Genomic DNA, 13,021 nt, shown 5'->3' on the forward strand with positions numbered 1-13,021 from the left:
ATGGTGCACGGGAGAAGAGTTCGTGGCAGAAGAAGATATCAGATGATGGATGACATTAAGATATATGGATAATATGCGAAGACAAAGAGGAAAGAAGAAAAATAGGAAAGACTAGAGAATGCTGGATTTGCAGTGAAAGACCGCCCTTGGGCAGAAAACTATGAATGAATGAATACAGTAAGTAGAAAAGCATTACTTCCAATTGCAGCATCAGCAGAAAATACGAGTAAATGCTTGCATGTAATGACAGCCTGACCGAGTAGGAAACTTACGAGTAACTCTCTTATATAGAGACTCTATGGGTACAACTGTCTTCATGTTCTGTGTAATCTTATGTTCACTACAGGCCTAGGATTCAGCCAACGTCCACAATACAATACACTTAATGTAGACGATGTCTTCGAAGACAGATTATTAAGGCTAAATCTGTTGTCACTTGATCCTCCCGCCTGATTCCTTGTGACTTTTAACTTCAGAGATGACGAAAGATACAAGACATATCCCCATACTTCGCAACAGCTACAGGCGAGAAACAAGATAGAAATTTCATCGGATAATAAGATTACCCTTCGTAGATGTCGGAACGGAAACGTGTGAATGTACAGTCTTAGAAAAAAAGTTTTGTCGCTCAGATACAGTAATTTATAAGTCCCAGAAAGGAAGCAGTACGCATGATCACACATACAACGAAACAAAATTAATTTTATTACCTGAACTAGTCCTCTTGTTAACCAAGTCGCTCCTCCTCTTATCACGCGCACTGCCTCCTTTCTGGAACTTATGAAGTATCTGTGCGACAGAACTTTTTTCTAAGACTGTACATCATCATCTACTTCTACATCATCATCTATGAATTTAATGCATGCTATTTAATAAATATATCCATTTTATCCTAATTTTGAAACTAATAAAAATATCAGTAACGATGAGAGTCTTCCCATGAAATTCTTTTACGGGTTGCAAGATGCAACCGGTGGCTCAGTTGCGGATAGTTGGAATTGCCGCATTACACAAAGTGAATTATATACTGTATATACATAGTTATTAAATTTTTTACCAAATATTACAAGTACGATTATTATAAGTTATTATAAATTCACAAAATTGTTTATTTTAATATCACGCTTTAAATAGTAGCAATAATAATAATAATAATAATAATAATAATAATAATAATAATAACAATAATAGTAATAATAATCATCATCATGGTTTGGGCCATTTGGTGAAATTGATCTTCCCACCTATTCTCCGTCTTCCAACTGGGGTATAGTTCAAAAGTAATTTTGGGAACCGGTTTTCATGCACACGCTCAATATGTTCTTTCCAGTCTTCTTTATATTGTAATAATTTTCATTGCGGTTGAAAATCTTAAGTTCAGCACGTATGTCTTCAGATCTTTTATGATCTAATAGAGTAAACTCCTCAACCAATCTCAAAAATCTCATCTCTGCAGCCTCTATCTTCCTTCTATCTGATTTATTCAAAGTCCAGTTCTCGTTGCCATATGTGAGCATAGGAACTGACGTAACTTTATAAAATTAAGTTGTGTGGACTTCAAAGTTTTACTTCCTAAGATCCTTCTTATAGTGCCACACATTCCTTGGAACTTATTCACTTTATAATTATATCATTTTTCTGGCAGTATGATTCATTGCACCCTAGGTAATTGAAAGAGTTTACTTGCTCGATTATTTTGCCCTCTATTTTAGGTCTTAAATGGTATTTACCTATGAAGACCATAGTTTTGGTTTTGGCTTATGATATCTTTAAATTATATATTTTTTTATTATATTTACAAGTTTATTTGTTCCTAATTGCAAACAGTCTTCCGAATCATTAAAAATGATCAGATCATCAGCAAACAAAATAGTATTTAAAATGCGATTATTAATAATGTAATTCTTAAAATGTGTACTTTGCCATTCACCAATGACTGCGTCAATATAAATGTTAAAACGTGTTGGGGATAAAGGGCAGCCTTCTTTCACTACCTGATTTACATATATTTCTTTTCCATTTTTTCCTATTTCCATATTTGTGGATGTAATTACATATAAACTCTGCACAACTTTAATTACATAATTTGGAAATCCTTTGTCATTATGGTCCATAGCTAGTTTCGTAATACTCTATCAAACGCCTATTCTAAAACGATAAAAATTTAAAAAGTTGGATAATAATAATAATAATAATAATAATAGTAATAATAATAATAATAATAATAATAATAATTATGTTTCAATACTCAAATTCAGATATGTATTGCTGAATTTCGTCTGCTAATTTAATCAGAGATCTGCCAGTTCATATTTGCTTTAATGTAATTTTTAATTATTTGCGAAGATATTTCTCAGTCACTACAAACTGTAATAGCCTAATACGTTGTTACCTGGCGTAAATAAAATTCGTTACTATATATATATATATATAAAATTCTTGATTATTTAGTTATTCCTACTCTTACTTGTAAATCACATATCTTTACTTTTTAAATTTAAAATTAGTTGTATTTAGTATTTATGTATTTAACCTGGTAGAGATAAGGCTGTCAGGCCTTCTCTGACCCTCTACCAGAAGATTCCAACTATAATATGAAGAATAAAATTACAATTAGTATTAAATTTACAATTACAATTACAAATACAATTACGTATTATTTAACGACGCTCGCAACTGTCGAGGTTATATCAGCGTCGCTAGTGTGCCGGAATTTTGTCCCGCAGAAGTTCTTGTACATGCCACTAAATCTAGTGGCATAAGCGTGTCGCATTTAAGTACACTTAAATGCCATCGACCTTGGCCGGAATCGAACCCGCAACCTCGGGCACAGAAGGCCAGCGCTATACCAACTGCGCTTCTCAGGGCGACTTTTACTTTCTATGTTATGATTAAAAAAATAGCAGATAATAAAGATGCTATTCACGCACTGCAGATAGGTCCTATATGTATTTCGCATTAACTAAACATTTAAGAAATGTGTTGAAATTTTTACATTTTATACAAGCTATTTCACTGCGGCATTACTAAAATTATGACACCAATACAGAGAAACATTTACCCTTTTCAACAGTAATTAAATAATAAATCAATAACGGATGTACACTTAATTCAATTTCTTGCTTGAAAGAATATTCAAAGTGATAATGATTATCTTCAAATCGATACTGTAACAGTCAAAACATCACGTTTTGTCGAATAGAACATTAGAGAAGGGTTAAAGATAGAACAGTTGTTTTTATTAACATAATACAGTGATTAAAATAATGATCTAAAACTAAAGCGCAGACCTAGCAAACTTTTACTTCAGGAAATCTGTTTAAACTTTTATATCTGACATAAGCTCTTGGATAAACTTAAAAACTAAAATAAAATAAATAAATTAGTATCCATTTTATAAACATAGTTACCAAATTTAGTTGTCGTACCTCGTATATATCTAGAATCCAACAGATTTACTTAGACAGTTTATTCGAAACGATACTTTTCTTTCAAAGCAAGAGTTCTGTTAAAATACTAAATTTCCTAACATCTTAAACTAAAATAAAACGTTTTAACTGAAATATTTCCCAAGAGAAAGAATTAGTCACTTCCTTAGACACTTTTACATATAATTAATAGGATACAAGATTTCATTCTGATGTTGGTAAATCAGCTTCGATTTTACATTTATTAGTGTTAATTAAAATGAACAGCAAATTGTGAGCATTTCAAACAAGTTTCGACGTGAATTTCAAAGAGACCAAACTTGACAGATGATGCAAATTCCATGCTATAGAAAACAGTTGCGGAATAATGAAAGAAGAGTGTTATACAAATAGTGCCGTTGAAGCGAGTAAGCATCAATAACTTTCATTTTATTAGTTGCACAGTTGAAAATTGTAGCTTACACGATGTGACTACATACGTCAACTTCTTATTCCGCGTAAGAAATAAATAAGCAATTGTTTGAGCCAGCCAATCCTTTCACAGTGTTTAAAAGTTTTCAGAATCTGATACAGTGAAAAACCACAATCGTAACTTCCATAAGTAGTGACAGATAATAGAACGTGCTAATGAACTATTCAACATGCTTAGGAAAATATTTGCCATTTAAAAAAAGTGTTTCAAATTGCTTCATAGACAGAAAAATATTAACACATTTTTGTGTAAAAATGTGTAATCAAATTGTGTGAAGAATATTTTCTCTAAAAACCTTACCTTTATGAAACCAACGACCACAAAACATGAGCGGGACCACACAAACACACACGACAGCTTCATACGATGAGCCGTTTATGGCATCCAATGTGTGGCATCTTCAGTTCGACCCTCACCCGCTCCTACGCCCCCAGAAAGATATAAACTCTTCATGGCATTGCAAAAAAAACACACACACAAAATCAACGGCCTCGAGCGGTCTCCACCAGCACAGTCACTCGCTACACAGTCACTGTTTTGTCTTCTTCCGTTCCACTGGGAATTGGGGGAATGTTCACTCAGCTCGCGGCCAGGAGACTTGGTGTCGTGGCCAAGTGGGAAGGAACAAGACCCAATAATTGCAATTTGTGGCAGTAGACTCAGCTGTGGACGAAGGACAGTTCGTGTTCCCCTGACCTCTGTAGCCAACAATTATTTATAGACGGACACGTTTCGAGGAGAGCATGTGGTCTAGAAGATTTCGAACACACACAAATTTCCCCACAGTTTCGTTCGTTGCATTAGCGTCATGAATATTCTCCATAAAGTCATAAATTATTACTTTGGTTCGGTTCTTCCAAGTTTTAACATACGTTACGCAATACGGAACAGGCTTTTATTGTTCCCCTCAGTTTTGTACCGTCGAGCCAAGTTGGCACATCACTAGACATAATCACACCGTCTACACACTTCAGACCATCTGACTTCTCACTTCTGGCACCGCGCCTGCTCAAGGAATTCGTATTATTTTTTTTATTTACAATCACAAGGTAACATAAAAGAGGTGTTTAAAGCTTGGAAATTTCGTAAACTCTACATTATTATATAGCCCAATGAACCTATAACATGGCTAACGGAAAGTATATGTTAGGGACTAAGACAAAGGGTTGAAAACCTCATATTTATGACTGTAATTTAGAACCCGGAAGAGATACGGTACAGTACTGGACAAAAATGTAACCTAGTATCACAGAGTGAAAATAATTAAATCATGAGATTAGGAGATCCGTTCGAAACCATATTAAGTTCACTGATTTATTTTTTTCAGGAGAGAAGAAAAACTGTTTATGTGCCAACAAAGTGAGATAAATCATAATAATAATAATAATAATAATAATAATAATAATAATAATACTTACAGCTTTTAAGAACCCGGAGGTTTATTGCCGCCCTCACATAAGCCCCCATCGACATCGGTCCCTATTCTGTGCAAGATTAATCCAGTCCCTACCATCATATCCTACCTCCCTCAAATCCATTTTAATATTAGCCTCCCATCTACGTCTTGGCTTCTCCAAAGGTCTTATTCCCTCCGGTCTCCCAACTAACACTCTATAGTCAATTAACACTCTATAGGCCTATACATTTCTGGATTCGCTCATAAGTGCTACATGCCATGCCCATCTCAAATGTGTGGATTTTATGCTCCTAATTATGTCGGGTGAAGAATACAATGCGTGCAGTTCTGCGTTTAGTAACTTTCTCCATTCTCCTGTAACTTCATCCCTCTTAGCTCCAAATATTTTCTAAGAAATTGAAATACTAAAATTATTAATGGAAGAACTTAATTTATCAGAATCAATTTCATTTGAAATCACTTTTACATCAGATTCTCCTGAAATTCAGAAAATAACATGGACATAATAATGTTTGACGAGAACGTAGAAAAGAAAAAGATTTCTTTCTCAATATTTATAAAAATTCAACCAAAGTAATTGTGTAAGTAATAGGTAACACTCCTCGATTTACTACTATGTAATATTGAATCACAAAGGTAATGTTCATTAATACTAACGATATTGATCAGCTTTCTTTCTTGTTGAGAAAACCCTTTTCTTGACTCTGCGTATATCATGTGCGGGAATTGCACAACAGTGGAACCTACCTTCCCTATACTGGCATGGTAGGTACTTCGAAGAGAGTTATATCAGAATCCTTATCAATGTTTCCGCAGATTGAAACAAGAATACCTTCTATACATTACATGATTATTGTAGAAAACAATTTTTAATGAAAATAAATCTCCTAAACACCTATTAAGCTAATTAAAAGTATATTATAAATATTATTCCGTAATTCACTTTGTTACTATAGTCATGTTTTCTTCTTCCTCGTGTTTTCCTGCTTTCTGTGCTATTCTCACCTATAGGCACTTCTCCTTCCATTTTCACGAATATCAAGTGCACAATTGGACTGCAGCGACACTGAATGATACAAAGTTCGACAATAAGTCAATAATATAAATTGACGCTAGTTTTTCTCAGTGCAGGAAATTTGAAACGCAACCTTACAATGAAAAATATTAATTTATTTTGGACAGAATACGGTTTGACGCGGACAAAGATGTGGACATAATACGGTTTGCCACGAGCACCCAATTTCATGCATTCTTTTCAAGGGGATTTAATACAGTTAGACCCAAACAGACTTCACTGCATGATAGAGCATGTTCAGAACTATACGAAATCATATAAAACTCAATTTCGTCCGTGGATGGACTTAATACGGTTTGGAACGGACTTCCTCGTATTGTTTTTCTGCCCCACAACATAATAATTTAATTTGAATAGGTCTATGTAAGTATGTATTAAACCTGCTTCGTGTGTACCAGAGAAAAATGAAAAAGTCCTACAGCTGAAACTGCAAGACAAGATAAGGAACACCGACATCCGAATAAGAAGCGGTATGCAGGATGCAGTGAGGCTGGCGCAACGTCTCAAATGGACACGTGAGTAGGATGGACTGCAGCAGGTGGACGTATGCCTCGACCATGTGGGACCCATGCATTGGGGAAAGACGCAGAAGACGTCCAAGGAGAAGGTGGTCGGACGCTTTCCGGAGACAGACGGGAGCGCAGTGGACGAGAATAGCGAGGGACAGGCATGGAAAAGACTGGAAGAAATTACGAACATTATGTAAACTGTGTATGGCCGTGTATTGTGTGTATAGTTCTTTTTGTGTGTGTTAGTTTGGATAGTTTGAGTTCGTGTTTAGTTGGTAAAATGTGTGTGTTTAATTGTATAGTTTTTGTGTGTTTAGTTTGGATAGTTCGTGTGTTCAGTTTGTATAGTTTTTGCGTGTTAAGACTGTATAATTTATGTGTTCAATTTGTAACTTACAGTTTTTTTTGTGTTTAGTTTGGATAGTTTGTGTGTTTAGATTGTTTAATTTATGTGTTCAGTTTGTATACTTTTAGTGAGTGTTTAGTTTATATAATTTGTGTGTTTAGTCTGTGTAGTTTTTCGTGTATAGTTTGTTTATATGTTTAGATTGTAAGTGTATAGTGTAAGCTCTCTTGGACTGGCTCCCCAAGTGTAGCAGACCTTCAGCTCACCCTACACTACTGTACGAGGCCGTTGCTCTTATGGGATTTCAGGCTTTTCATATTTCATCATGTATGGTTGGTATGCATTATTTAAAAACGCTATTTTATTCAGACATCAGAATTCCTAATACCAGTATCACCTGAAGAAGCCTGGAAATATTCTCTAAACTCAGACGAGATTATTTGTATCTCCAAATATTTAAACTGCAATGAGGTAATTTAGCTTCTGCCATAGGCGCCGACTACATGCATGCTCAGTCACTCGGGCTTACCCCCCCAAAAAAGAGGGCATGCTCAGCATATCCGCTCATGTGATTTCTACTTCTTAATATTATCATTTATTATTATTATTATTATTATTATTATTATTATTATTATTATTATTGCTGTTGTAAGCTAACTTAACTTATAATGACAGTTATATTCTATTATTCTCCCTTTAGGGGAAGGCACGGATTGGAACTGTCCTCGCACGCAGGCCGCTCGGGTGGGCACATTGCACTACCCGGGATAGTATGGTGTGCGTACAAAGACACCCTGCGCTACAGATCCCTTGCGCATCGCCAAAAAAACTCCCTTAAAGCCTGCATGATCCCTTTATCTTTCAGCGTAGCCCTCACCGCGGACCATCAACCCCAGTCCCACGAGTTACTATGAGCCCAATGGAGAGGTACGGTGCAAAGCGCTACCACCACCAACAAGTGACCACATATCCAAGGGGTCCAAGTTCGGTGTGTAGTCTTCCTGATATGCCTAGATTATAACTATGAGGTTCTTCTCGAATTTTTAAAAGACATACATTTTGAGAAATCTGATGCTGGTGCAAAAGCAGAAAGATATTTAGAATACCTCCAAAAATTTTAAACTATGTTTAATATTAAGATGTTAATTTTTAGCTTCCAAAGAATATAAAAACTCAATTCAGAGCTTCAAAACGTTTAACTAAATTATCGCCTAGCTTGTACTTTTGTAGATACTATTTTGTCTTCCATAAAAGGCGATGCATGTTTGTCACTTTGGAAAGATAATGAAAAATCTCTGCAATTAAGTCCCTCCAAACTTTCACGACCAAAAAATCTTATTACAGCCAATGCCACCGTTTCTGGCATGTGAAATAAATAATGAGAACGTTGAGAGCGAGTATCTTATCTTTGCCACAAAATGTGGGCCAGAAATCTGACAACTGTGATTGGTAGATTGCTAACGTGACATCTGTTTAGGAGTTAGTAGAAGTTGCAACAGATGCCACTCACTGGAGAGAGTACTCCAGGATACACCCCAGAAACGCGAAGCGCGAGTGTCTTGCCTTTGACACAGTGGGCAGATTGTTCACGTGACGTGTTGGGTGGTACAGTTCTCAGCTGCACTGGCAACAAATGCTCACTGACTAGCTTTCTACTCAAGGACACGCGCCAAGAACGCTGGCACTGGCTATACAATTATTAGGAGATAGCATGACATGTAACTTCTCTGATATTTAGGAAAGGTTCCGCGTTTTATACTATGAGGTGTGGTGGCACGTTCTAGTTTAAGACAATATCATCGCTCGAGAATTTCTCGTGTCTTATATATTTTAGGGATTTTTACATAAAATAATTGCAACCTATCCTATTCTAGTCTAAAATCCCAGGTCTAAAACATGAGCATCCCCCAAAAATGTCTGCACCTATGGATTCTGCAATCAAATTTGGTAACGGCAGCTAAACGCGAAGAGAAATAATTCATAATGATTAACTATCCACTCCACGCCAGAAGGGACTTAACTCAATATAATAAATAATCCATTATATCTTGCTTACGCTTCTTTAAAATTAAAAATTCTTATTGACATTTTAGATTCTCACTAAGTTATCTTTCAAGAATATTGTGTATTTTCAAATATGTTTCAATTTAAAGACTTTCATAATCTTATGATGAACAAATGAGTCTGTAAAAACATAACATATTAACGCATAATTATTTCTTATATAGGTGTGATTTCTACACTTATTTAATATCGTTTGTACGTCTGAATAGTAAATTAACATTACAACTGTCTTTGCAACAAATGCACGTGGTAGCCTATTTTTATGACTTTAAACTAATTTCAGCATAATAACGAAGTCGTATGCACCTAGAAACAAACAACAGATTTACAATGTAAAAAGTTGAAAACACTTCTCATCTTAGCTTTATCTTCGATCGGGCAGTTATATATTACACACTGTCAGTCCCAGTGGTTATGTCACATCTCGGTTTCCCCCACCCGTTTCTTCTGGCCCCTCTATAAAGGCGTGTGGCTGGCCAGTATTAGCTATTTCCTGAAAACATTTGCTGTTCGGAATGGGACGTCTACGTGATATTATATATTTGTTTAAAATAATTTAAAGAAAAGGGCCCCGTTAAGTAACTGTCACGTGATTTCCCTCATTCGACGACCCTGCGACATATCCACTCGGACCGACAGTAGCTACTTTATACTTAAATGATCCATATTACTCGTAACAAAGACTTCTTTGATAGCGAATCAAGGTGAGAGATGACATTCACTGCTCTTCGACTGAATGAATCGGCCTGCTGGGTGTTAGTACACAAACAGAACTACTATAGCAAATTGTGGTCATCTGTATAGATAAGTGATAAAATTAAACCATAAAATTAGATAGTATATTGAAAGAAACAGGTAAGACTAATGTTCCATATCGCATAGATTCTGTGATCCTAAGTTCGAATCCACATCGAGTACGAAAATTTCCCCAATTCCAATGTCATTTTCTAGTTGTTTTATGTGAGGTTCACTGCCGTTTTGCCTGGCAGTGAAGGTACTCTTGCTACGCTATGTGTAGGCTATGCTAAATTGCTTTTTTGTCTAACATATGTGGAGGAAATCGATTTTTCTTACTTCGAAGAGTGTCACCCATGGTACACAACAGTCTGCATTACTACGTAGTGTTTATCGAAAGGCTTGAGAATCGATTTGTCACTGAGTGTACGTAAACTGCGCAAAGAATGACCAAAATTTTACGAATTGTTTAAAATAAATTATGTGGATTGCGTCAGGGGGATTTGTAAACTGCGCCACGAGATATAACTTCATCAAAATCATTGTTGTATATCTACTGGTGTATTTTTATTGAAGCAACTGAAAGTAAAATATGCTCATATTGAGACTGTTTTAGTTGGTACTGTACCATAATACAATGACAAAGATATGGTCACAGTCTAGTATATACAGTCACGAAGCTTGAGGTTTGAGAGTGCTAGGAACAATAGACTGTGCCGGTACTATTTCGCATTATCTGTAATGAGCCGATATTAGCTATCCTAGTGGTTAGCAACTATCTATGGATGCATATTTACTACGTATTGAGCTTCGTGACTGTATATACTAGACTGTGATATGGTCATACTGGGTACGAATTTTCTTTGTTCTGTGTACTCAAAGATACGTTACGGTAACCATAGTAACCATAATACAAACAAGACAACAACAACGCTTCCTTCGGACCGCTGTGGACAACAGTTCGGAGAATATTGAAAGTGCAGCAACTATTATATTTTTCCATCAAAAGCGCAACAAAATAACGCTGGAAATACTTCGTAAACGCACCCCCAGAATGCATGAAAAGCGCACAGAATTTTCCTTCCCACTTTCTCAGACTTTGGATTTTTTACTGCTAACCACAGATAAAAAAATTTAAAATTGTAGTTCCCAATAGAGTTAGAGTATAGGGTTAGCATTATAGTTAAAAATTTGTTCGTTAAAATCTTGCAGGTAATCTGGACCTACACGTCTGCGATTTCATTTCACGGGCAAGTTTAGTCGACTGACCTTCTTTAGAAACTGAAATAGGCTAATATTTTTTCTGTCGTACTCCTCTGACATTTACGCATATAGCCTATATACAGAGTGAACCAGAACTCCACCAAAAAACTTTCACAGGTTGTTCACAGATATTAGCTGAGTGTTTTAATATAAGGAACCTATGGTCTCTGGTGACTTATTACAGAGTAATGTGTTGTTGATATGTTTACTTGAAGCATGTCGTTTGGACGGTGTTGAGATGAGTTTTGCTAGATTAAAGAACAAATTAAAAGGTAATCAACTAAGTTCTGAAGTAGGTACTGTAATACAAACAATACAAAAATTATATGGGTAATGAAACAAACCTTAGAACAAAACGGATTCTTGTTTGTTAAACACTTCACTGTATAGTATACTGTGTACACTTCACTTCGTTTAAAGCAGCTGCTCAAAATGTCGATCGCAATGATCTCTACAAACTGAGCCGTGCTCGACATCGTAGTTGTTCATCTAGTACGTCACTTCGCCCGAAAGAGTGCTCTCAGACTATATATCATAGATAGCGCTACCATTTCCTTCATTTTCTTATCCAAATTTTCCTATTGGCAGGTTGATTACGTCAGACGAAGAGAGAGGGAAAGCGAGCTTACTTGGCTACGCGCAGTGATATGTAACATTACTCAGGAGCTGGAGGTCGTACCGATAACATTACTCAGGAGGCAGGCCGTGTACCGACAACTTCATTCAGGCAATCGACGTGCACTCAGGAAATTGAGCTCGAATTGTATTCTACACTTGTAACTTAAGTTCATCGTGTTAGATTGTTCGAGAATAGTGTATCATTATATTTCACTTGAGAATTTACGGATTATATGAAACCTTATTTGAAATATATTTTGGGATTTAGTGCGGCAATAAGTTGTATCAGTTCTGTTATTATTGGAGTAGGCAAATTTGGGTTGTGATATTATTCTCATTTTTGGTGGTATGTGTTTGAGATATTGTAGTGGATCGTGTATGAAAATCACTCACTGATGATACGTCTTGGGTTAAGTAATTGGGATTACGTGAAGTGATGTAATTGTGATATATGAGGTTGTATTGTATTGGGGGATTACGTGAAGATATAACTTTGATATGTGAGGTTGTATTGAAGTTCCAAGACGTTTTGGGTGATAGCGTAGTGATTACGATCTCTTGGCTTACATCGTATTAGACGCTGTAATGAACTAGAATAGTCTGGGCCTCATTTATCTATTCTAGTACTTGCTACTCCATATTGGTTATTATTGGTTTCCACGCCGGTATTCAGGAATCGAGTGCATTGACTTTCCGTTGCTATTCAAACGATTATTTGTATTTGAAATTATCGTCGGTTACTTATCTATCGTATTTCTCTCTCTCTCTCTCTCACTCTCTTGGGTATTGTGTGATTGTAAAGTACAGAGATTATTGTTAGTGCTATCTGCACAGTTTATGTGAGACATATGCGGAATTGGTAATTTATATAGTGATCAGTCGTGTGACAGTTTGTACTGGGTAAATTCTTTGTGAAATACTGAGTTTATGTGTATGTTGAATTTGGTTAATCAGATTTTATGTTATCTGTAATTGAATGGGGCAAGTGTTATGAGTTGGCATACTGACTGGGCGTTCGTGTTGAGGTTTGTATCTAGTTGGAGATATATATATATATATATATATATATATATATATATATATATATATATATA

General features: G+C 35.7%; 1 protein-coding gene across 4 annotated transcripts in view; it reads right to left on the minus strand.

Annotated features, from left to right (window-relative positions):
• Mctp (multiple C2 domain and transmembrane region protein) overlaps window positions 1-13,021 on the minus strand; it is a 1,238,231-nt gene that overhangs the window by 1,116,665 nt on the left and 108,545 nt on the right. The window contains exon 1 of one of the 4 annotated variants that reach the window (XM_069826340.1): window positions 4,201-4,491. The exons of the other annotated variants lie outside the window; for them this stretch is intronic. Within the exon in view, the coding sequence (XP_069682441.1) occupies window positions 4,201-4,228 (28 nt within the window). The 5' untranslated portion in view covers window positions 4,229-4,491. Of the gene's footprint in view, window positions 1-4,200; window positions 4,492-13,021 lie in introns of those variants that run through there. 4 annotated transcript variants of the gene reach the window in all.

This window comes from Periplaneta americana, chromosome 5, assembly GCF_040183065.1.
Source record: "Periplaneta americana isolate PAMFEO1 chromosome 5, P.americana_PAMFEO1_priV1, whole genome shotgun sequence".
NCBI lineage: Eukaryota > Metazoa > Arthropoda > Insecta > Blattodea > Blattidae > Periplaneta > Periplaneta americana.